This window comes from Plectrocnemia conspersa, unplaced genomic scaffold, assembly GCF_051122295.1.
Source record: "Plectrocnemia conspersa isolate PC_06_02 unplaced genomic scaffold, ASM5112229v1 ptg000004l, whole genome shotgun sequence".
NCBI lineage: Eukaryota > Metazoa > Arthropoda > Insecta > Trichoptera > Polycentropodidae > Plectrocnemia > Plectrocnemia conspersa.
The window spans coordinates 935,738-962,636 of NW_028277168.1; the positions used below are offsets into that span (position 1 = coordinate 935,738).

At 28.6% G+C, this 26,899-nt stretch overlaps 3 protein-coding genes and 1 pseudogene across 7 annotated transcripts in view; 3 read left to right on the plus strand and 1 right to left on the minus strand.

Moving 5' to 3' along the window:
* The first annotated feature begins 226 nt into the window (after nt 1-226).
* LOC148235556 (aldo-keto reductase AKR2E4-like) lies at nt 227-3,340 on the plus strand (annotated as a pseudogene). The gene is made up of 6 exons (XR_015809461.1): nt 227-334; nt 407-499; nt 1,988-2,164; nt 2,226-2,342; nt 2,414-2,581; nt 2,868-3,340. The product of XR_015809461.1 is annotated as an aldo-keto reductase AKR2E4-like (transcript).
* Nucleotides 3,341-4,280: 940 nt separating this feature from the next.
* Nucleotides 4,281-6,239, plus strand: LOC148235557 (aldo-keto reductase AKR2E4-like). The gene is made up of 6 exons (XM_088185249.1): nt 4,281-4,406; nt 4,485-4,577; nt 4,979-5,155; nt 5,217-5,333; nt 5,409-5,576; nt 5,771-6,239. The coding sequence occupies exons 1-6, from the start codon at nt 4,344-4,346 to the stop codon at nt 6,164-6,166; spliced, it is 1,014 nt and encodes a 337-aa protein (XP_088041375.1). The 5' UTR covers nt 4,281-4,343; the 3' UTR covers nt 6,167-6,239.
* A 2,189-nt stretch (nt 6,240-8,428) lies between these two features.
* On the plus strand, nt 8,429-11,970 carry LOC148235558 (uncharacterized). 3 transcript variants are annotated; one of them, XM_088185251.1, is made up of 6 exons: nt 8,429-8,987; nt 9,534-9,650; nt 11,118-11,220; nt 11,293-11,378; nt 11,461-11,584; nt 11,665-11,970. In XM_088185251.1, exons 1-6 carry the CDS (start codon nt 8,903-8,905, stop codon nt 11,813-11,815), a joined length of 666 nt encoding a protein of 221 aa, XP_088041377.1. In that variant the 5' UTR covers nt 8,429-8,902; the 3' UTR covers nt 11,816-11,970. The 3 variants fall into 3 exon arrangements, with proteins under 3 accessions (XP_088041377.1, XP_088041378.1, XP_088041376.1); XM_088185252.1 differs by having other exon boundaries at nt 8,783-9,020; nt 11,658-11,830; XM_088185250.1 differs by having other exon boundaries at nt 8,786-9,020.
* Nucleotides 11,971-22,413: 10,443 nt separating this feature from the next.
* The window catches only part of LOC148235559 (xibalbin-1-like), a 67,608-nt gene continuing 63,122 nt past the window's right edge, over nt 22,414-26,899 (minus strand). The window contains exon 4 of one of the 2 annotated variants that reach the window (XM_088184670.1): nt 22,414-24,158. In XM_088184670.1, the coding sequence (XP_088040796.1) occupies nt 24,020-24,158 (139 nt within the window). In that variant the 3' untranslated portion in view covers nt 22,414-24,019. Of the gene's footprint in view, nt 24,186-26,899 lie in introns of both variants that reach the window. The other variant, XM_088184668.1, reaches the window with a different exon arrangement.

The following is a 26,899-nucleotide window of genomic DNA, read 5'->3' on the forward strand; positions in this document are numbered from 1 at the left end:
TTTCTGTGCAACATCAAAAGTAGTTTGGTTACATAACAAAAACCAGTTTCTTATTAAAATTATTATAAAATATTACTTGGTTTTGAATTCTTTAATATTTAATTATAATAATTAAATATATATAACAAAATACCCACAATCAATTTATCTTTATCTGAAATGAAATTCAGTCACCCATACGGTGACCTATGGAGTATATGTAGTCGGCTCTTGGATTCTTCTGATCACTTACAGAAAGCAGTACATCTGTCAAGTCTACAATTCGTTCAAGATGAAGTTCTTATTCTTCATATTCCTGATAACCATAGCTTCCCTTTGTGAAGCTTCACCTCAAGTGAGTAGTGCTACGATATTTTATTTGTTAGTAAAACATGTTTTTCACAACTGATTTCAACAATTATCTTAGCCCAAGAAGAAAGTAGATCCAAAAGGAAAAGCACCATGGATCGAACTAAACGACGGACGTAAGATGCCTTCATTTGGATTCGGAACTAGCGCAGTGAGTTTAAAAATATTTTTTATATACTGTACTTTAAAACATAGAGCCCCTCTACTTTTTTAGTAGATCATAATAATATTTTCTTATGGAAACAAAAAAATCCCAAATAAGATAAAATATTTTTTAAGCAACACAATGAATTAATTTTAACAAGCACAATGCATTATAAAAGTACAATACCTTGTGCTTAAAAATGGTTATATTTTGCTTGCAGTGGTTATTGTTAATAATTGTGGAAAGTAAATTTTTGTAAGTCACCTTTATTTATTCAATATTTTCGATATTCGAAAAAATAATAATAAATTTGTCTTGCTATTTTGTCTCACATCTACATACATATAAAAACACTTCAGTTACATTGCGCAAATTACACCAAATTGCGCCCATTTTAAAAATGCAAGAGTAAAAACATCAGAATCTTAGCTCGCCCTCAATATGAATGTAGTCTCTAAGGGCGAAGCCCTGACGGTAACTCACTACCGTGATTCAAAAGCAAATGTTTCTTTGGGGTGTGTGGTCCATTCTTTCTCGGTGATAAGCTAACTAGAATCAACCGTAACTCAAACCATTGAAATATATGGCGTCTGGCAAAAAAAAACTTTTATTTTATCATTATATTACTTGAATTAAATGTGTATTATTTTTTATTTAAATGATTCTTACATGAATTTTTAATCAGAAAATCACAATTTTCTGTGAAATATTGTTATCTCGTTCTAAGAAGCGGTTTGGCGATACCAACGATCTCTTTTTACCTGTTTCGGGGGAAAAGTTTGTATTTAATTTAGCGGGAAAAGTTTCCATTAACTAATATTCTAAGTGATAAATAAGTATTTTATGTTATGTCGTTAAACTTCTTTGAATAATCTAGTGCAGTTGTTTTTAAACTAGTTTGATCGCGTACCACTAAATATAAAATATAAAGTGCGTACCTCTGAATATAAATATAAATTGGCAAAAAAAATTATCTAAAATATTTATATAAAATGTATTTAAAATACCGTAGCTGAAAATTTCTCATTCATTTGATGTTTACGTTTTTGTAATTATCACTTGTCATACTCTCAGGGTTTTACTTTGGATACTAAAACTAATTTCTTAACCTTTTATGTGCATTGTAAAAAATATGTTGTGTCGTAAATACTAGTCAAGGGCTTTTACAAACCAAAAGAAGCCTTTGGGTGCCATTTGTGGTGGTGAAAAATCGAAGTGCCAGGATTATCACAACAAAAGAATTTTTGAATTAAATTTGCTTTATTGGCAAACTAACATTTGAATACATTCTATGTATTTCAGTACATTTTTTGTGAAGAATTTATATTGAGAAATGACTATTTTACTAGTGACTAATTTTTTTCATATAATATGATACTACTCGACCAAATTTTACACATTAGACATTGGGGTGACAGCCCTTACTGGCTTACACTATTGCATAAATGTTATGTACAACACAAAATATTAAATATACTTTAATAAATACCATAGGGCTATGGAAAACAAGATAGCAAAGCACAAGCTGCAGTAGAAGACGCCATAGATGCCGGATATAGATTAATCGATACTGCAGAGTATTACAAAAACGAAAACGAAGTAGGAGAAGGAATCAATTAGAAGATTAAAGAGGGGGTTATCAAAAGGGAAGACATATTTGTACTCACAAAGGTAAGTCATACAATTAATTCCACTGTAAAAAATATGCAACTAACGAATCTTATAAATCTAGCTTTGGAACGATCATCACGGCCGTCATATTGTAGTACCGACGTTGAAAGACCAATTAAAAAAATTGAAATTGAGCTACGTAGATATGTATTTGATACATTGGCCGATAGAAGAGTTTGTAAGTATCATTTTATATTTTACGAATAAACTTTTACATTCAAGCTAAATTTATTTTTAATATGATTGTAGGCAAATTATACGCTTGGCGATACCGATTACTTGGACACATGGGAAGGTATGGTCGAATGCCAAAAACTTGGATTGGCTAAGTCTATCGGTGTTGCAAACTTTAACCCAAAGCAACTAGAAAGAGTGATCAAAAGCAGCAAAGTGAAACCGGCAGCTCTTGAAGTTGAAGTATGTACTCTGCACTTTATATAAACACTTAATACTCAGTATTTTATGGCACGTAACTTTCAAGTTAAACTGCAATACAAATCTCTAGAGTTGCGTCAACGTGTATACACAAAAAAGTGTTTTTTTTTTAAACTGCTGACAATAATGTTATTTAAATACCAGCGCATGGATTCATAAATGTTGTTTAAATTACTATTTCTAAGAACAGGAATAAATAACCGTGATACTCACAATTAATTAAACAAATAACACTATCGTCTAGTTTTTAATTAATGAATGATTTCAGGTGAATCCTAACTTAACCCAGAAGAAGCTGATCAAATTCTGCAAGGATAATAAGATAGCTGTTATTGCTTATGCTCCATTGGGATCGATGCCCGATGCTAAGAAGAAGGAGAAATCTCCTCCACCAGCTCTCGACGATCCACTTCTCACACAGATTGCCCATAAATATAAAAAGAATACTGTGCAAATCGTTTTGAGATATTTAGTCGATAGGAACGTCATACCGATACCTAAATCAACAACTACGTCCAGGATTTATGAAAATATTGATATATTTGATTTCTGCTTAACTTCAGTTGAAATCAAACAAATCAATGATTTCAATAGGAATCATCGCGTAATTGACGTCCCAGAATGGAAAGATCATAAATATTATCCATTCAACTATGCATTATAATAATATTAATATGGCTGTTTCTTTACTAAGATTTATTATTAAATAGTAAATTTGAGAGAATAAAGATTTTTCTATAATAATTTTATGTTTTTAATGATGTTATCTACCCTAAATTTAATTGTGAATTTGCATATGCCTTGAGAAAACTATTGCAATGACAATAGACTAGCGATATGACGCTAAAATGTTCTTTCTGGCGCAATCAACGCTTTTATAGCAATATTAAGTGCGGTCTGATATTGTTAAAATAACGAAAAAAGAGACCCAACCATTTAATATAAACCGGTATATAATGTATATTATTAATCATAACTTATAAAAAAACTCCTAATGTTCAAATATCAATATAATAGATAGTTTCCCGAAGGTTTAGAACCTTTTTACATTATATGTATATTAAAAACATGTTTTTTTTTAATGTTGTGGCTAAAAAATAACACCGTTTTAATATAATCTATTTGACCGTCGAGAAACCTTGAAAGCCTTGATCTTGAAAATTTCCATATTTTTTCTATATATGAATTCGATATGATGTACCTATCTATCATATAAACAACAACAAAAAACACATACAACAGAGCATCACATTATAATATATTCTAATTTATACGAACAAGAAGTGGCGACTCAACATTGAATAATGATAGAAAAATATTGATAAAATATAAATAGAGATATAAGTAAATACTTAATAAACACTAAAAATGTGGGATTTACATTTATGTATTTATATATTTACCTATTATTATATACTTGACATGCTAGTTTTTTTCCTTTTTACAACATTGAAGAAAAGTAGTTTGATTGCGTAACACAAACCAGTTTTTATTTACTTTTTATTTTTCTCTGAAATCGTTCTTGCTTTTGAATGTTTTAATATGAATTATTCGATCAGAAAAAACAACAATAAAAATAGTAAATACCCACAATGAGTTGCTCTTTATCTCAAACCAGTTGCATTCACTCATGCAGCGACCCATCGAGTATTTGTAGTTGGTTCTCGGCTTCATCTGGCTCACTTACAGATCTGCTCTTACGAAGGCAGTACATCTGGCAAGTCTCTCCAAGCATTCGTTCGAAATGAAGTTCTTGTTCTTTATTGTCCTGATAACCGTCGCTTCTCTTTGTGAAGCGTCACCTCAAGTAAGTATCATATTATTGTTACAATCTATAAGTCGATAGTTCAGTTGCTCTCACTACTAATTACCATGATTTACATAGATCAAGAAGAAAGCGAATGCCAAAGGAAAAGCACCATGGATCGAACTAAACGACGGACGTAAGATGCCTTCATTTGGATTTGGAACTAGTGGGGTAAGTTTGATAATATAATTTAATATATATATTGATAGAGTCTGTCAATTCGATTATGCTTACAAATATATCTAATGCCTTTTTTGTTACTATTACAATATACGCAGTCATTAACTTATATTAAATCGCTTTTCTTAATACATAAGTATTACATTTTATGCATTACATTTATATCAAGAACTGTGAATGATTAAGAAAAGATTGCTCATACCTATATGCCTAATTTTACTTCGACACATCATACAAAAAAGCTAATTTAGACAGTCTAAAATAAGCATAAATAAGTTTTATGTTAAAAACATGTTAAAGAAACATAAATATACTTCACTTCCTTTATCGAGTGTTCTTCTCTCATGTCACCAAATACAATAAACAACATATAGCATGTTAAAACGTTATAGGGCAATGGAAAGAAGGATGACAAAGCTCAATTGTCAGTAGAAGATGCCATTGATGCTGGATATAGATTATTAGATACAGCCGAGTTTTACAAAAACGAAGAAGGAGTTGGCCGAGCAATCAAGAAGAAGATTCAAGAGGGTGTAATCAAAAGAGACGACATATTTGTACTCACAAAGGTAAATCATTCAATGATTTAATTGTTATAAGCATTAGTCTAATGAGCACAATCAATTTTAGATTTGGAATGACCATCACGCTCGTCACTTAGTGGTACCGACTTTGAAAGAGCAATTGAAAAGATTGAATCTGGACTACGTTGATATGTATTTGATCCATTGGCCAATTGAAGAGTTTGTAAGTAGCATTTTAAGTATATTCAATCAAGAAACTTGAACCATTAAGATTAAATTGTGTATATTATGATTGTAGGCCAATTACACACTTGGGGATACCGATTATCTTGAAACATGGGAAGGAATGATCGAATGCCAGAAACTTGGATTGGCAAAGTCTATCGGCGTTTCAAACTTCAATCCAAAGCAACTAGAGAGATTAATTAAAAACAGCAAAGTCAAACCGGCTGCTCTTGAAATTGAAGTATGTATAAACATCGTAGCTTTGAATGGTATATAATAAGGAACATGTTGCTATTTCTTTTGAAAGAACTTTATGATACTCTACTTATTATGCAGTTTAAACTCTTGTTTAGCTCAATAGATACTTGTTTAGTTTAAAGTACCATTTCTAAGAACAGGATAATATTAATATTAATAAAATATGTGTAATTTTAGGTTAATCCCAACTTGACCCAAAAGAAACTTACTAAATTCTGCAAGGAAAATAGAATAGCTGTTATCGCCTACTCTCCGTTGGGTTCGATTCCTGATGCTAAGAAAAAGAAGAACTCTCCGCCACCGGCACTCGATGATCCGATTCTCACCGAGATTGGCCACAGATATAACAAGAATACTGTTCAGGTTGTCTTGAGATATTTGGTCGATAGAGAAATCATACCGATACCTAAATCCACAACTACGAAAAGGATTTATGATAATATTGATATATTCGACTTCTGTTTGACACCAAATGATATTAAGGAAATTGATAAGTTCAATAAAGATTATCGTGTAATTAATGTCGAAGAATGGAAAGATCATAAATATTATCCATTCAACTATGAATTATAATAACATAAATGGCTGTTTACTAAGATGTATTATGAAAGAATAAATTTAAGAGAATAAAGTTTTTTTTATATTACTATGATGTTTTCATTGAATATAACTGTTATAATAAGATTTGCTACTAAAACAACTTTCATTTTTATTTAAATAAACACTAAATTAGAATGGATATTTAGTATGCACATCGTCAAAGTTTGCGATGACGTTGAAGATGCTTGGCTTCTCTATGTGTAGCACGTTACTTTAACAATTTATTGGATGCGTTAATCCCAGCAAAGCAAAGTACTTCTTCTTATTAAAAAGTATTCAAAAGAAATTTTGCATATATCTCTAGGAAGCATATCTTATTTGTATTTATACCCTAGTACCTTTTAGCTAGAAGCTTAATAATATTCATTGTATTTTGGAAATTGTAGTGTGTATTCAATGAAGCATTTTGTAAAGTTGCTAAGGGATGGTTTCAACAGTCCTTTATTGCTCGGTGAGGGTAACCATTGCATCCCATATTCTACCCGCCAGGATATCAAAGCTCAAAAACTACTTCTCTTACATCAGCTATCTAGCCCTTTAAATGATTTCCAAGACATAAAGATGTTTTCGGTGAAAGCTACAACGAGCAAGAATTGTTTTATGTAGATTTTTGTTAATGTAATATGACTATGAGTAAATATTTGAGCTTATTAATAGTTTAATATATGTATATAAATGAAACGATTGAACTATTTTGTATAATACCCATTTTGTCGCATTGGGGAAAATGTCCGAGGTGACCTTTAGTGTCCTTTAATATTATCAAAATCTGGTTACCGTAGTTTAACCTAACTTGCACCAAAAGGAGCTAGACCAAATCGACCGAGACTACCCTAAAAAGAGTTTTAGTAAGCTGGGGTAAGCAACTGATTTTCTTCGACTGTTTGACGAGGTATATTTAAAAACAATTACCCAAATTCCCAAGAGTTTAACCGATCTATGATATGATTTAGAGCAACCACCATGTGATGACACAAAATATAGATAGAGCACTAGTTGTTACAAACTTGAATATAGCAAAATTCTGTACATTTGTACAATCGACCTTAATAAATATATTATAAGAAAGAAGCATAAATTTTATTATTTTTTTTAGAAATTTACAATATTACATATAATATATTGTATATATTATATATTTTTAACAATTTACTATATTATATTTACTGTATACAAGTAATAATTTAAATCATGAAATAATAATAATATATACTAATGTTTTGTAATTAAATTGTTAGTAAATGTTTTTAAAAAGCATAACATATTTATTATTAAAGACAAATAAAATTCCAGAAATACCAAAGTAAACCATAACAATGGTTTTTGAAAATAAATAAATATCAAAATATCGTTACAATAATTTGGTATATTATGTTTAACCTCAAACTTATTTTCATGTTCTAATACTTTGAATTTTTAATACCACCACAAAAATTTGTTGACACTATTTTATGATAATTTTTACTGTTTTTGAAGTAATAAGAAAATATATGCAATATAAATAATTATTCTTTTTTTTATTTTCAACAATATTTTTATGTAGAAATATTTTATGATAATGGTTTAAAACTTGGATATATTTTAATTTATATTTTTTTTCTAATATTATATATTGTATCGCCGTTACCTAATATTCATTTAAAATATATTTAATAACATAATCAATTAGCAGATATTTTATAATTTAAAATAGTAGCTAATATTAAAAGTTGATTAATTCCAATCTGTCGTCGGAATGTTGAACATTGCCGTATATTATTTTGTTATAATTTAATGTTTAAACCCTAGATTACAGATTTTTATATAGATTAAATTAAATTTATTATTAATTAATAATACAGTTTTAACATATGCTAAAATAATATCTGGTATTTTTATATATATGTTTAATAAATTCACTCATTCGGCGGAATGCTTAAGAATGCCGTTACATTATTTTATTGAATTATAATGTTTTCTTATCATATGTGACTGTTTTTGATGAGATAATTATTAATTTAATAATAATACAGATATTAGTTATTTTAAAACAGTATCTGGTATTAAAAGCTAAGTAAAATCAATCTTTTGACTGAATGTTAAAACAATGTAATATAATGTTTTTTAATTAAAGTGATTTCTAATGTGGTTCTAGTGTATTATTTTGTGAGATATATGCATTTAAATAAATACTTTGTTCCATAAAACGAATTGCTTGTGCATTTTTTATTCGGAAATGATTCATTGCAGAGAGCTATTCATAAAGCGTTCGCTGTTCTGACCAATGCTCTCTCTTACTTAATTTATTCTACAGTAATGCACAAAAAGCTGGTTTTATGGAACAATTATTTTATATATTGCTCATTTAAATTGTCCTCTTTTTAAAATATATAATAGATATTATACTATAATGTTTTGATTTAGAAGATAAAAAAATATATTTGTCCTTCGGAATGTTCAACAATGTCGGGTCATTATTTTGCCACAATGAACTATTATTAAAACTATAGAGTAAAAAACAATGTTGTGACAATGCGGAATCGCACATTAATCCACCTAGATATTTGTTATTCGCACCGACGTAAATTTATAGAAGTTATTTTTAATCCAAAAACATGTGGGATCTGGGGCTATTTTCGGTTCTTCAGTAGGCCGGACGAGCAGACGAACGTTGGAAGTGCACAGTGGAATTGAAACCAAGTTCTGTAGTTTTTGCATCCAAAGAACAAAATGAAGCCAAGAATATCAGAGTGCACGTACTTACTATTTATAGTTAGTTTTATGTCAGTACTTAACCTTACTTCTACTGCCATAGGTTGGTATGCGATTGTGAATACGAAATATAACTGTAAATATTATTACAATCAAGTTATTATAATAAATGATAAGATTCAGTATTCACATGATTAATTATATGTATCATAGTATTTATATATTCAAGTGAAAATAATCTATTATAGAAATATAAGATATTTCATAAATGTATCATATGCTACTTAATTAATTATATTTTTAAAGACTTTTTTAATATATATGAATATATATTATAATGTTTGGAAATACATTAGCTGTATTATAAACTAAAGCTTTAACGGAATCAAAGTGTACCATATATGAGAGCCTTGTAATATGAAACTCTTATACTTGAGCGTTAATTTGAAACTTCTATATTTAAAAGAACTAAATACAACGTTATAAAAAATAGTAGATATAACATATATTTCTAAATTCCTGTATGTTTAATTTTTAATAAAGAACATGATCGTTAGTTCGTAGACATTTTAAGTAGCAATTCTAAATTATGATTATATATATGAATATATTTTATAATTTTATTAATCTAGCTATTATTGCATTCTAGCTTCAACCAGAACACATTGTAAATCAAGTGCTGATTGTGCGGATGAACAATTGTGCATAAACAATGATTGTGTTTGTAAACCGAATCATGTCCAAAATGGAATACACTGTTTTCCAGGTAAGTCACATTTTGAGTAATGAAACAAGTTCAAGTCATTTTACTTTATAAGTAAACATATCACATTTTAAAACAGTAAACTCATATCAACTGAGACGGTTTCCCCTTTTGATGTACTTGGGAACAAAAATTTCAATATGGTAAAAGTTAATAATACAATTATTGATTATAACATAATATAAAACGTATTTAGTATTTAAAACTACTATTAAAATTATGTATTTTTTAAGTATATAAACAGTAATTTTTGATATAAAATCAACCGTCTCATTTAGATGAAACTCTAATCTTAATGACATTTTTTCTTCTTTCACATTACAAAATTTGGCATATATGTTTTTGCTTGTAAGTTTTGTATTACTACAATGGTATAATTGTTAATTTTTTGCAATCTTACACCGAAGGAGACGGCATTTAAAATATTACATACATTTATCTAGGGTTGTGGTTACCGAGGCGCATTTTAGCATTGTTGATCCTCTGAAGGCGCTGTCTCTAGGATGTTGCTCTAAAAGAGCCTCTCTCCGTGAATGCAGCTCTAAGGGCTGAAGTATCTGGGGACAATAATTGAAATTATTCTAAAATTATATAGCCTCTTTATTTTACTATACATCTTATAAATATTATTTCATATCATATTAACATCCATGTTATCTACATTCTAGTCACATTTTTGTAATTCTATTCTTAATTTGTTAAAATCTAATTTTTTAATTACATCATTACTATTTTTTACCGTAATTTCATTATGTTTGTTTAAATAAATATATACAATAAAATGATCAGTAATTCTTGTAGATATTTTCACTTTACATTGTACTCTTTTAGTATTGGTATAAACTAAATATATTAATGTGCTCGAGTTATTAGTTGTATTTTCGTTAACACATTGTTGTACACCAAATGCCCATTTTCATATTTTTGAAGTAAAAAATTTTCACCTTAAATCAATATTGTCAATTTATTACATAGTATCATCTAATTCTTAATTTTGCTACTAGTTCTGAAGATATTTTAACTCAATTACGACATCGTTGTGTAATATAAGTATAGCACTATTTCAAATACAGAGTTTAATACTCTAACTTGTGATACTCCTGATTGTTGATATAGAAGTATGTATTTTACAAATATGATTTTAGAATCAGATGATATTTATATGAAAGGTTATTTTTTAACTTATATATTATAGTAAACATTACACCACAATTGAAGATATCAGGAAATGCATTAGCTTGTTCTTATGCAGTAATGGCTTTAGTGTACAGGAAAACCTTTTTAAAGATAATATTGATAGCAAGGTAGTTAGTATGTTTTCTAGGTTTGGATTAGAATGTAAACATATGTCTTTAAAAATCAATAGCTACTTTAGAACAATATAAGTATTGCAACAAAAATCAATGTCGAAACTTTTTAGTGGAAATTAACATTCAAAGACATAAAGTTATTCATTATGTTATTGTACAGAGGCTGTATACGGAGACCGTTGCTGGTTCTCCGATCAGTGCATCGATCACAGACAAATTTGTTTCAACAATACGGAAGGTTTACAAAGATGTGTATGCGACAGGTAACATAGAATAGATTTTTTGTGTACAAAACCATATGTAGAACTTTACAATGAATATGATTCTATGCACAGGTTCCATGAATACGACACAAAAGAATTATATTGTGCTCCTAAAAAGAAGCTGACCGAATTGTTAGATGAAAAGTATAACAATGAAGGTAAATTAAAATGCTTTTGCTTTGAATTGCATCCATAGCTTATGTTATGCTTTCACAAGACATATATTTAAATTACTCGTAGGTGTAATAGAAGAACAAGCCTCGTCGACGTTCTTTGGAATACTATTTGGCGGATTGTTGGTTACGACCATTGGATTCATCACCATGATCGTGTGCTTTGTGTACTGCTTTCGTATGTATATGTCGTATGTATTTACTTTTTGGTTTTGTTGATCTATTTGGGTAGATGATGAAATGAATATTATGTTAAACTTATTGATTCAAGCGACCAAAAGTTGGATAAAGCTGTTAAAACGCTGGAAGCAAAGTATGGAAAGGCACGCCAGTCGGTTAAGAAACCAGACGACGAGAAGGCAAAGGCACTCGCTGATGCTGCTATTGGACCTATATGTTTAGAAGATATGGTAATAGGATAATTTTTATTTTTTCAATTTTACAAATACATATCCACATATTTTTTTCTGGTAAATATAAAAATTGTATTCATATTGCAATGTACAAACTCTAAAAGTATTATATTCTATTTATTTTCTCTACATTAAGTGAAAGCAATAAAATCAGTATACACATAGTATTTTATTTAAATTTGTATCAAGCTTTTTTCCTTATTGCTATACATTATAATTAATTAAAAAATATTATAAAAGACATGTTCTAAAATTAACTATAAAAAATATATTCAATTTTTTTTTCGTCCATCATCAACGTGGAAAGTAGCAGCAGCAACGTAGCGCCAAAAAATCTTGAGGCATCAGGGTTGTATTGTAGAACTTCAGAACTTTATAGCTAAGTGTTAAAGAAATAAATATACTATGTCGTTTACATATTGTAGTGTTGTTGTAATGTAGTACATTACTAATAGGTGACCTAAATAATTCACTTCTGGATCTCTTGTTTTACTAAGAAGTTCAAGGACTACGCAAAGAGATCGAGAATCATTAGCTATTTCGGGATGTAGCTCAGGCGTTACCGTAAAGGCGTTGGCATTCAGCATTAAAATCGGCTGGTGGTAAATAAATACGAACGCCGGCGGATTCAAATTACTCACACAATTATCGAGTGGTAAAATCAGTAAGCAAAGATTATGTAAACTACATAGGCAACATGTTACGTAAATGGCCAGCACGATAAACGAGTAGCATAAATTGGTTATTTACTTAAAAGACCTAGTTTAGAATTCCATAAAATGTTTTTAAATTTCCACCGTTTCTGGATGTGATTATTATATAATACTGATTCTGATCGATCATCATTTATTAGGTTTTCCATGATTTCCTAATCTCATAGATGAATATCATAATGAATATTTAAAATCAATCTGGGTCGTACATACAAGGAATGAACTACTAATAATAATATTTTTATATATACATATAAAAAATTGGCTAAATATTTTGACACTTATCGACTTGAATTTGTATATCTTTATTTTTGTGAACGGGTATTTTATATCCGTCTTTTACGACTTTGATTGTGCAGTAATAATGTAATTGTAATTAATATCATTGTATTATGATTTTAATATTAATGGTGCCACTGTAAGTATGTGAACTCTCAGTTTTATTTGTTCTTTATTTTTACTTGACGATCAGTTATTTTTTGGCGTACTTTTTCCTAGTTAACACGCTTGTTGATCAAGGATTTTGTTCATCAACTTTCATATCAGCAGAAATTAAATTAAAAGATTTACTAAGTAAACGTAAATATTAATCTTGCTTAGAAATAAGTAGTCGTTAGTGGTAAATCATAAAACGCGTCATCCACTGAACCTCCATTACGATTGATTAAATTGTACACATTTCATTCCAAATGTTGTATTGTAACTCACACTTTGAAACCCAACTACACACTGTGATTGGACTCGAGTGGAAGCTTAATGAAATTACCATCGTTTGCGACCGTTGCATAATTAAATTCGCACACAGCGGCTCATCTCGTTTCGTCCCAACAGTTTGAGAAGACGGAGATATAAAACCATGATGAAAATCATAGCGTAGTGTTCATAGCTGATTGGGGGTGAGAATGAAAAAGAAACACGCAACAGTATCAATTTGGTCCGCAAAGATAAGACGCCGCCTCGTTAGGGTTCGTATTTTATACATGCAGCGTAGGTATAGGGTCGTGTCTTTAATTTACCCCCAAGCGGGCATTCCAAATTAAAGACCAGTGCCCCGCGGTGCGACTTCCCCAACTCAAACAGTGGCACATCTTGACAACGCTTCATTACCGCTGACCTCTTCTCTAATCTGGAATGTGTGCGGTTTGTGCTTTTGGGTCGATCAAACAACGCGTCAACAATTTCGGAATATGCGATATACTATTTCAGTAAGTGGTCGTCTAAATATCTCAGGCACGTGTCGATTAATATTGTGCAATATATACAAAGTTAAAATTAATGAAAAAATAACGGCTGTATGGTAACCACAGAACAAAGAATATAATTGTAACTAACCAAAGTATGCATAGAAGAGAGTAAAATAAATGATTACTATAAGACTATCATCGAGTCACTCTATTATAAGGAGAACTAGAAAAATATTGTTTTTAACCTTTTGCTATGGTAACATCTAAAACATACCATAAAATTTTAATTTGATCATTTTTTATTAAATTAAAAATTAATATCTATATGTATATATTATATATTTTTTTTAAATATAATAATGTATTTTTTACTTTTAAACATTAATATGAATAATGATTTTAGAACCACAATGCAATTTACGTGTTGTCAAAAATAATTTATAAGTAAGTTCAACATAAAAAGGAGGTTTGCTATAAAACTTATAAGCTTAAATAAAATAAAGCTGACCAAATGATTTTGAGTGTTCTCTAGTTCTAAGCTCACCAAGCAATTTTAATTTATTTTAACAACATTCTTAAGATTTTTTTAAGAAAATGTTACGCCTTTATTTAGAATTTTTGGGCCTAAAGAAACAACAGAAACCATAATACAATAAAATAAAGATTTGACAAACAAAATTTTGCCGTATTATTTATGATACGAGACTACTTCTCATCTGTTTCTTTAGCATAATTGATTTGATAGTATTTTTTCATAAAAAAGGAGTAAAATTGCCTTAAATGCTAACCATAAAACTACCCTCAACCAACTTCACTAGTGGAGTGAAAATTCAAAAATCATAACATGGTTTGTGATCAGATTAGGGTGTAACTCTACCTCCAAAATCACCCATAAAAAGTTCATATTTTTTAAGGCTGCACGTTATGCGACCGTCCAATTATTACAAAGGGTAGTAACAAGGTTTATTCGATTTCAGGTCTTAAGTGATATTTTATATATGAGTTTCGAAGCTTACAATAAAAAAATACTTGGACGATAAAAATTAATATTTATATGAGCTTAGATTTAATTTAGAAAAACCTATAATTAAAACAATAAACATAAACACCGGGGCTTCGCCCTTGACTGTTTAAACAGAAAGTGTGACTATATGCAAATTCACTGTTCAGATAAGAAAAATATATTAAAATTCAACGCACATATTTTATAAGATTATCAAAACATATTATTAAAACAATAAATATAGCTTTCTCCGAAAGAAACTATAATATATTTTACACTTGCTTTATATCATCACTTGCAGACTAACATATTACTTACGTATTGCCCAAAGAGGACTAAGATGACCACGAAGACCCAGAAACCAGAGATATTAAACATTTTCACAACCAGTAATCTATTGTATATCGGTATAAAATATGTGTTTTATGCAATAAACTGTATGTATATAAAACAACTCCTTCGACATTGCTTAAATAAGTTACACCACTATAATCATCTCTCACTTTATAGATCACAAATAAATCATCGATCCAGAAAACGCCATAAAAAACGTCCCGAAACTCAAATAAAAATGCCGCAAAAATTGGAATTATATGGCAGCAGCAAAAAGAGGGATTCGCTAAAAGTTAACGTCATATTCAAAAAGAAAAATAATTTTCTTTAAAAAATCATAAAAATGTACCACGCAGATATACAGGTAAAAAAAACACTACTTTAAACCCTACAACTTATGCAATCCATTTATTTTTTATCTACTGTCTTAATTGCTAACACGCACTGCGTTAGAATAAAAAGGCTAGACATTGAAATTTGAATTGTAATCAGAACCTTAATTGTAACAGATCTTCCATACACGATAACATGTAAAAATGTTTATGCGTTTATGTGACATTTTGATTCACAACCTTAAACTTAATAAGCATGCTTTAGTTGCTGGTACAAAAACTATTAATATACAAATATAATAAAACGTTAAAAAAATATTTTATAATATTTTTATTATGTGAAGGTTGGATATTGTTGGACTTAATATATTAAAAAAACAAAAATGCACTCTAGTAAAAATAATTGAACATTAATAACGATCTGTTTATGTCACAAACAGTTGTCGTTCCAAATGTCAATTGCAAGTCTGCGTTTCCAATATAATTTATCTCGTTCTATTGAATTTAAAATACACTTACATACATATTCACATGTATGTACTTACATTGAATCTAAATTTAATATTTCCCTTGAAGGACAATGTTTACAGCGCACACACATTGTTTACATCTCGTCGCTGTTTACCGACGTTTGCTTACATTTCGTCCAAGTCCATGACTAGTTACATATATAGTGCACCGCCGCTAACAATGAAAAGTTCGCAACGAGCTTTTGAATGTTTACACTTCGTGCAAGAGAATGTTTGAGCTTTCCGTCGGAAAATAAACCTTAAGCTTTCAAAAGCGCAGTGGAGCTGAAAAAAATTTCTCCTTCAGAAAATGTATTTATCCCCCGCAGCTGCAATTAGAGCACAATCTAGCAGTTGCAATTGAAATACAATGTTGTTTGTTGTTTCAACCCGCTGGAAATGTTAATTTTCAGCATGAGAACATTTTACACTCCGAGTTGACCTCTCTTGAAAATAAGGCAGAAAAATGTAAATTACTTTTAATCGCAGTTTTCCACTGAAGTATTTTGCTGCATACTTGTAATAAACAGAATATATGTATCTCTAGAAAATAAGACTATACAGCAAGAATTTTTCCATAATAAAAATATATAAAAATTATACTTTGTATTATCACTTTTTTTGAGCACTTCACAGCAAAATACTTAAGAGCACTATATAAACCATGTCACAATATATAATAAAAACCATATAATTATTAATAGTATTTAGTGAAGGGAAATACATTTATCGTTAACAGAAAATATATTTAATTTGAGTTTGTCACATACATCTATTAGTACTTACCGTCTGCTACGAAATACGTGGTTGATATCATCGCTCCTTTATTGTTTACTAGCTACAAACCTTGAAACCATTAGTTTTAAATATAAAAACGTTTAAAGTGTGACATGTTTTCGTTGCATTCATGCAACAAAAATTTAAATTAACACATTCCGAAGAACTTTAAAACAAAAGAGCGTATCACAATGGTGGTTTTTACTCCGAAAGACGCATTGCCTATTGAATATTTATGCATAAAAGAGTAGTTTTTTTAGTCATTACGAGCGTTTAACTAGAGTGCTGGTGGCGGCTTGTTAAGTTACAGAATGGTGTCATAAATATTGAAAAAAATATTTTGAATAAATCATGAAATTTTATTCTGAAACTTTATAATTTAAGAAATATTTAAATTAGTGTTACACAATTTTGTGTAGTTTCCTTTTGAAAGCGTCAGTAAGAGGGAGTTTCGCAACACTATGTGTTTAGTAGTTGGTTATTAATGAATAGTACTTATTTTGAAACTTTGCCCCTTTTGTTGGAAATGTTTTTTCAAGCGAGATCTTAAAAATTCTCTGAAAATTATAACTTTAAATTGCTAACGTTTGCCAAAATTTAAATACATCTTTTTTCTGTATAAAGAAGCTAATACAAATAAACAATATTTATATTATATTTTAATCCCGTATAAACTTTACATATAAAAAAAATTTTTTTTTTAGAATTTGATGCTTTTTATACATACTGTTTTACAATTTAAATCGTTAAAATCAATTTTGTAGTTCGTTCTCAAGCGCGCCCAAAACCGGGGATTTCCCATTCAAATTTGCTTACATGTGACAGTTCTTGTCATCTGGCAAGCGCTCGCTGCGCCCATTTCTGTGCAATTAAATAAACAGTAAAATAAGTTATAATCATGGCGTTTTTCTTACAAAGTGTCAATTGAAGATGATTCAAAGTGATGTAGCATTATAATTATAGACAATATAATAAAAACTATAAATTATGAGTGTCAGTAAGTGTTTGGTTATATGAATAATATATCACGGTTATTCTAACAAAATTACTCTTGACTTTCTAGAATCAAATATTAAAAGTCAAACAGCGGTGATTTGGCAATTAAAGGTATACATACCAAAGTTAATTAAACATATTACAATGCTAGTAATAATGAAAAATCTCGTATTAGTGTAAACAAAAAGTTACATTTTACCCACTATATAGTATCGTTTACAGTTAATTTTCAGAAGCAATGATAGATCTAATTACATTTACGTATCGCAAACAATTAAAATATGACATATTGCGACAATTTTGAAGAAGATAAAAAGATGCCAATCTAGGTGTTTAATCCTCTACAGTAAATTCCGTCAATTTTGTTCTTCGGTTGTCGTTTAAATTTAATTTATGGATTATATTAGTAGTGATAATTGTTTTTTTATTATTTTTCAGAAGAAATGATTGAACAATTTTATGACCTATATGGCTACAATGTAGAATTGGTATATATAAACAAAAAGTGAATCTTCTCATGTTGAAGTCACTGTCAGAAAGTATTATATTTATATAAAGAACATACTACATGAGTTTGATGTTACAGAATATCTTGAATTTGGCTATTCCGAAAGAGGAATGATGGCACAGAACAAAGATTGTACATATTTTGCCACATCGGAATTAAAAATAACCCACTCTTAGATATTTTGGCTATCGATTATAACAGGTATGCAATCACATATTTATAATCATTGTAAAATGTCGTTTATTAGATAACATCCAAGAAACTACACATTTATAAGCTGTCCGTTGGCTGATATATATATAGCGTTCCCACTGCGACAGCGCAGATTTGATCGAAATTAACTTTCAATCCTCATACATATTAAGGATATATGATATTACACGTTCACGTTTAAAAGGTACTTGCTTTATTTGCAATTCGAGTGATTATATTTAGTCAAATCTAACGAATATGTGCATTAAATCAGAAGCAACGATAATTTTTATGTATTGTAAAAGGAAAAACTCACTTTTTGGCCTCGGAGTTGGTCGCCAGGAATTCAAAATTTGAAGATTTCATTACGAACATTGTTTCTTGTTAAATCAATGTATCTTTCTAATCCTCAACACATTATGTATATATTTAATTTTCATGGTTATAACACACCTAGTTAATTTGCAATCTGAATATTTATATTCACTCAAATGACGAATTAATGAAAATTATTGTCGCGTAGCAAAATTTTATTATTAAATAATAAATATTTAAAACTGTTGTCAAGGTAATGTCGGCCATCTTCATTTATATTTGAATGCTTATTTTTCATTGGTCGACAACAAAAGAATAAGCGGAGACTCGAAAATCATCGTGCCAACTTTAATTTTTATTTTAATTAATTATATTTAAATATATTTCTTTTGTTTACGTGTATTATTATCATACACTGTTCATACAAAGCGATACGATTTACAGAGTAGAGAATTGTATGGAGAATGTTTCATTTAAAGCGACAGCGACGGCAAAATGAGGTAATATTATACTATTTTAAATATTTTTTTTGTATTTACACTACATATTTCTTATAGTAGATAATATATTTATTTTATTCTTTTCTTTATTAATTAAACGTATTTATAATGTTCCCTAAAATTTACATTTTTATCTACAATTTCTCATAAATATATTATCAAGTATTTTTATAACAGTTACCTGTAACTATTTTTATGTTATTATCTAACATATCTTTATAATTTATAAACATGCATTTAGTTTAAATACATTACTGTTTTATTACATTCAATTTATTATTTAACTTAGCTAATTTTGTATGCTGCAATTATATATTATTTTTAATTTAACCAAGTTCGAGGAATTTTTAAGTTTACGTTATTAAGCAGCCCTAATTATAATTTTGCAAGATACTTTTTGATTCGCATTAATTGTTTTGAAAATAAAGTAACTTTTTCGACTCGATGCTAACAAACAAAAATAATATTTTCTTAAAGAAAAGAGAGAAGGATTTAATTGAAACACAACAACAATAAGACGAAAAATAAATTACTACTTATAACTCGTCTTACACGAAAGCTTATTAACGAAATTAATTAAAAATTATACTTAAATATTATTTTATAATCCTTACCTCTTGTACTGAAATTTGTGACACGAATAAAAAGTGAAATGGTTTATAATCGTATTTTAAAAAAAGATTTTTTTATAGAAATATGTATATGCTTTAAATATTAATATAATCACATATTTTTATAGAAAATAAAATAAATGCTATTAAATCGTTGATTTAAGATAAGACTTTTCATAAAGATATTATATGTTTTATTTTAAGTTTAATGCTTTATTTTATATATATATAGTAACCGAAAAAAAATTAGGAAAATCATCATCGATAGTTGCCTTTAATATTTTTTGATAAAATGTGTTATTTTCTTTAAATAAATTTCTCGTATGTATTTGAAAAAAAAAATTTCTTACCTTCATAAACGGCCCAAACTGGCAACACTTATCTTAGCTAATAAGCCACACAACTCATAGCAGTGATATCGACAATCCGCGAAGAACTTTTTATATTAAAAGATAGTCGCAGCATCTTTAATTCGCGAATATTTAAACACTTGCCAATATAAATTAAATAAATCTGTGTATTGCGACTAATCACAAGATCACAGGTGTACATTTATTACGTATCATTCATTATTGAATCCAATATGATATAAATAAATTTCCCTTTATATTTGAGAATATTATTATACATTTTCTTACAATTTTATTTTCAGAATTGTGTTTATGTTTCAGTATGTCAGATTTAAGCTATTTCATTAAATTTATCGCTTTTCAATAGCACTCCTCGTATTTTACCCATTGTTCCCTTCATACACAACAACTCTTGAAACGTCTTTGAAAGCAAATAATTTTTAAGTTCAATTAAACGATTATACAATCGCATTTGCTCCGAATAATATAAATCATTGTTTTATATTTATTAATAAATACAATATCACTAACATACAGATTATTTATAAGCACCAGTTTATTGTCTTAAATATTATTTTTGCCCCTGGGCTATTGAATCGTATACAATTAAATTCTAAATATCGTGATTGAACATTCATCGTATTTGTTTAAGCGAAAAGTAAATATGCCTTTTTTTATTCGGTATGACATTAAACCCACGTCAAAGTCACATTTTTTTTACTTATTCTTATTGTATCGTCAAATAAACGGTATTTAAAATTTTATGAAAAAATAAAACAAACCCGATTTTTTGTTAATTGTTATTATGTGCAGATGTGACAAGATAATATTTTCAACACAGTATATGTTCCAAATATTAAATATAAAAATGAATTTAATTTATCTTATTTTTTAAGCGGACTAAAAATAATTTAAAATGACCTTTTAGATGGAAATTGGGATGAATAGATTTTTTTATTCCTATTACAATGTAACTGTCAACGCAGCTAATAAGTAATATTTTTATATATTGTATTATGTTGTTATTTGTGTTTTCTTTGGGTCACAAAAACTGATTTTTTTGTTGATAAAATCTACGTGTACTGATTTAATTTTATTCCCTATTTAGCGGTCCATTTTTGAATTTCGGAGATAATGTGTTTTTTTATTTATTCTTCATTGTTTCTTCTAGTTGCCAAAATTGTCGTGTCATCGACAAATGTTTCTGTATTGTTGATTGAAACTTCTGGTAGATCATTAGTATAGAGATGGTAGAGGAGTGGGCCCAGTACACTTCCCTGAGGTACACCAACGTTGTTCTTCTTAATTTCTGAATAACTGTCTTTTTGTTTAATTCGAAAGTAGCGATCTTCAATGTATGATTTTAATATACATGCATAATTAACCTGAAGGGCTTTCCGAATTTTGTGGTTCAGTCCGTCATGCCAGATCATGTCAATAGTATGATCAGAACCTCATTATTTTCTTCTATTTTCATGACTGATATGTTTTGTTGCGAACCTCACAGTCATTTTTATGGATAGTTTTAAGGAATTCCGTGCCTTTATTAATGATCAGCTTTGACCCCCGGTGAGTGTGACCCCCTTGGCACTGTTACTTGTGTGATAAGCATGATAGAATTTGTATCCTTTTAATTTGTATATTGTTTCTCGTGTGTCATATGTTTTAGATATAAGACTGTCTAAATTTCATTGCGCTTGTGCATGAGTCCATTGGCATTCCAAGCCAATAGCACGTTTGAAGTTGAAATTAGCACGTTGATTCTGAAATATATTATTATAATCAATATATATTCAACTATCTTATAGTCAATTTTTGTTTATTGCTTCAAGTGTTTTATTTATTATTTTTTAAATTTACATATCTTAAATACTTACCTATGAATTCTCAAAAATGTGTTGAAAGATGGTTCATAAGATTATCTTAATTACTAATTAATATGACGGATTTTGTGTCACTTTATCGTCTATGTTAATTGCATATTTTCATTAAATATAAATGTACTTACAAAACATGATGACATGTATACTCAGTGTACATCACAGGAAGGCGAATATAATTTTTTTGTAATAATTGACATTCTAATCAATATACATTCAACTATCTTACAGTTTCTTTCTGTCTATTGATTCAAGTGTTTTTTGTATTATTATTTTTATTATTGCATATCTTAAATACCTACCTATGAATTCTTACAAATATGTTAAAAGCTGGTTCATAAGATTATCTTAATTACTAGTTATTACTAAGGAGTTTGTGTATGGGTAAATGAAAAAGTCACTGCTTAGGCCAATCGATGTATTTATTTACTTCTGACACTTGTTGAATACATCATGAGTGTTTATATTTCCTTTAATCAAACAAAACGTACTTAAATTAACTATGAAAATTTACTTTTAAAGTCCAACTCTTATAATCAGTACATCAACTATTTTTTCAAGAAAAAGTTTAGATACGCTCCGTTTTATTTTTCCAACTAGGGTAGATTTTTAAAAATGTAAAATTGCGCTGACGATACTAATTCATAGTCATTCCTGTTTCCAAACGTATTTTAATAAATATTCAAAATATTTTCAATATACATATTCTATATCGTCTCTTAATTGACTTACTTTATATACGTTTTCTCTTATAAAGACTACCCTCAGTTTTGTTTGAAAAAAGTTATACTGCATATTATTTCATGTTTAAATCTTTTAAATATCTGTCTCGAATGTATTCAGCATTTATATTTTAATTATTGTAAATAAACAGTATTTGATATCAATGCATTTATTTCAACTACAACATTTAAATAAATATATGCTTTTTAATAAGATTATTTGGTAAACATTCACATATTCAAAAGTTACACATAATAATATATACTAAGTCATTGTTTTTTTTTTTAATAGTGAAAATCTATATTTTCCGATCGAACCAACTTTCTGTAAACATCATTTTGCAATCCACTGCTAGGAAAAAATACGATTTTCAAAAGATGTTACTATCTGAAAAAATCATACATAACGCTCGTTTATTTTTATAACATAATTAAATAAAAATGTAAATAAAAACTTGATAAACGAGCAGAGATGTAGGATTTTTTTATGTTTTTTAGCTGACAATCTGATTGGGCAATGTGGCTGGGTATATGCCCAATCAGATTGTAGCCAAATATCTTACAAACTAAAGTTTAATACTTTTTAATTAATTAATTAGATTATAAAATACAGTTTATAGTATAATATACAACATGCACACAATTGCTCGATCGTATCAAACGAAAAAATGAAATATTGTTATTGTATGCGAAGAGAGAAGAATGTTACAATCCAAAACAGTACGTGATATATCATTTTTTTTATTAAAACCGCGCATGATAGATTTATAGGGCGCGTGACAACCCTTTCAGGTTTGGGATTAATATTATTAATTCAAGGCAAATAAAAAAAAATTGCAAACGTTGGACACGATCGGCTTTAATGACACCTAAGCTTATATATAACGACTAGATATATAATTTAAAATAGTATAATATTATAACCTTTTTCATGCTTTCACTAAATATATAATACATTAATATTACAAATGAACTGTCGAAGACTCGTTACGCATATACAAAACCAATAAATTAACACATTGTATACATACATAAATATTCATACATATGTATCATTAGATTTTTATATATATATTAAAAATATACAAAATGTGCTCGTTATGCGATTAATCATTTCCGTATAATTCGTTAGCCATTGGTCGCAAATCCTTTTTCAGCGTGCCTTGTGGTCGTCGTTTTTTAAGTCAATCGAGTATGGGTCAAATCATAAACATATTTTTAAAAATCAGGGTTTAGAGTGCAAAGTATAAGAAGTTGTCAAGGGTGATTTAGGGTCATTAGATTTTATTTATTTCCCCCATTTTTGAAACAAGCCCATTCTTTGGCATCTGCAGTTGGATCCCCAGAGGTTGCACCTGCACGATGAGTTGTAGCAGCAGTCGTTAGGTCTATGGTCGCAGTTTCCTCCCCTCCTTATGCAAGCTCGTCTAAAAACATAAATCATAGAAGAACGTCTGAAAGGACATAAGAAATTTTCTTCAGTCAAACTGGCTGGAGCGATATTTTTATCTGACGAACCATATGTGAAAAACAGTACGATTCAACCTAATTACTAGAAAAATTATTATCTCTGACATTTTACTTTAAAAGTTTTTTACTTCAAATTTATTATAAAATTACATCATTATCCAAATACGTTAAAAAGCTGTTGCATACCAAAATTAAATGACAAATGTATAGTCATGAAAAATCAAAGAAATAGATATTTTAGATATTATCAATATAATTTTATTTATTTTTTATTACAATAAATGGAATATTCTATATTATATTTCTTTTAAATATTCAGCAGAGTGACTTTTTATTTTAAAAAATCTTAAAACCCGTTCCTTTATTAACCATTGAACTTTAGCATATCTTAAAATAAACGTTAATTGGTCTGTATGGCGCACATCCGGTTAAGAATCGATAATTAATGAATAATATAAAGTTTCCAGAAACTCTGAAATAACTTTTTGTTTTACTTCAATGCCTATTAAATTAACAAATTCGTTGTAAGTTGTGTGGAATAAATAATTTACCCACCCAGATTTGATGTTTTTATATTTTTAAATGATTTTTAAAGAACTCATCAAATTGAGCTAAACATTCTAAACATGTCATATAATTACATCCACAAACGCAAACTAGCTAATAATTTTACCGTGATTATATAATAATTTAATATTGTTGTGCCATGTCAATTTATAAGCAACGCGACCAGCTGTTGATAATCATTTTTTATTTATTTAACATTGAGCGCTATCGCCGTACATGTACGGTGGGCGATCTTTCACTGTTTTGTGGTACCACATATAGGTATATATTTACATACATAACAGAAAAAATAATAAATAAAAACATTTTTTTTTTAAATAAATTTTAGAGTATGAAATAAATAAATATAACAGAAAATATTTTAAATTAATTTTATACAAAATATTGTGAGTATTTAAATTGATATAAAAATTCAGAATAACCGAATAATATATAAAAAAATATGTAGAACAAATTAAATAAATTTAATAATAGAAAAGTAATAAAATTATCTAAAATTATAATACAAAGAAATAATAAAATTAATCAAGGCAATAACACTTATGTGAATCATTGATTATTTTTATTGATTTACTATAAATTCTATATAAAATAATAATAAATAAATAACAACAGAAATAATTATGAAAAAATAAGTAAAATTACCACATTTACATGTGTACACAAATAAATTAACTCACTACTCAAAGAGTTAGGGAAAAATGATCTTTGAAGATTATAAACCTGACATTTTTAATATAAAGTCAGAATAAGTATATGTCTAAAATGGACGACTAGATAGATCGTGAGATTGTATAATTGTCTCTATTGCGACCGGCAGCTGAATATGATTCGTATCTTTATAGCCATCAAAAGCATTATTGTTGGCGCGGATTGTGCACACCGCTTAGGACTGTCGAATCAATTAAACATTTATTACCTACAAGATATATTTTACATTCTCTAAATAATCTTAGTGGCATAAAACATCGTTTTCAAAATTTACTAAAACATGTTTCCTTATGAATATTGCAATAACGTCACTGAAAAATATTTTATGTATAATACGGTTCCGTTTAGTGGAAACATTGGTCGAACACACCATAAAATTTGTCTTATAAAGCGGTAAGGGCTGCGTCTCGATTACGCGCACTCATAGACTTGCGTCCAATCAAATTTCATCAACATACTAATAAGTAAGTCAAAATTGCTTATATCGAATATACATACACGCATAATTAAATTCAGAACTTCGATAATAATTCTAATACCATTATGATTAAATGGCAATTTTAACTTAATTTATAAAGCCGTGTGAATTATATATTCTGGAGCGATTTGGTTTCTAACAGAAAACAGCGATTCAAATTCGGGATGGACAGATCGCGAAATGGGCAAATTATAATTGTATCACGCAATACATAGCAAAACCCGGAATATTTGCAATTGATTTGCAGTGAAAAGTACTAAATCTCAGGCGAACCAAGTGTTTGAAAACGGATACTACAGATTTCATTTCCGATACCATCATCAAGAGCTTTTACCTAATCTGTTTAACTTTGACGCACGAGAGTTTGTACAAATTCGAAACACCGAAGAATACCGAGAGAGCAGCCGTTTCCCTCTTCCCGTTATACTGTTCTATTTCGACTCGTAATCAAGTATTTAGATATACTGTTGAAAATTCAGTTCAAGATTTTATCAAATTTATAACCGTTAGCATAAATAAATATAAACATAAACCTCAAATATTTTTCTAGCAACCTAATAAAAATAAATCAATTATAAATAAATAGTGATATAATATAACACATAGACTGTTTTTTTTCACATATGGCGTTCAATTAAAAAGGCCAATAAAAAAGCATTCACAAAATAAAAGGCTTTGAATGGTTCAACCGTTTACAACCAACAAGCTGTACATAAACTCTTTTATTGCTAGTATTCTAGGAAAAAAGTTCATTCAAACAAACACACATAATATAAAAGCTTTCCACAGCGCGCTTTAAGCTCTCTTCTGTTTTCTCATACGTGTGCAATTTAAAATCTAATGAAGCGCGAAACGGTCAAAGATAACTCGGTTGATTGGATCGAAAGCTCTTTTTACGCATTGTATACTGATGAATAAAAAATAATTGTCAACATAATACAT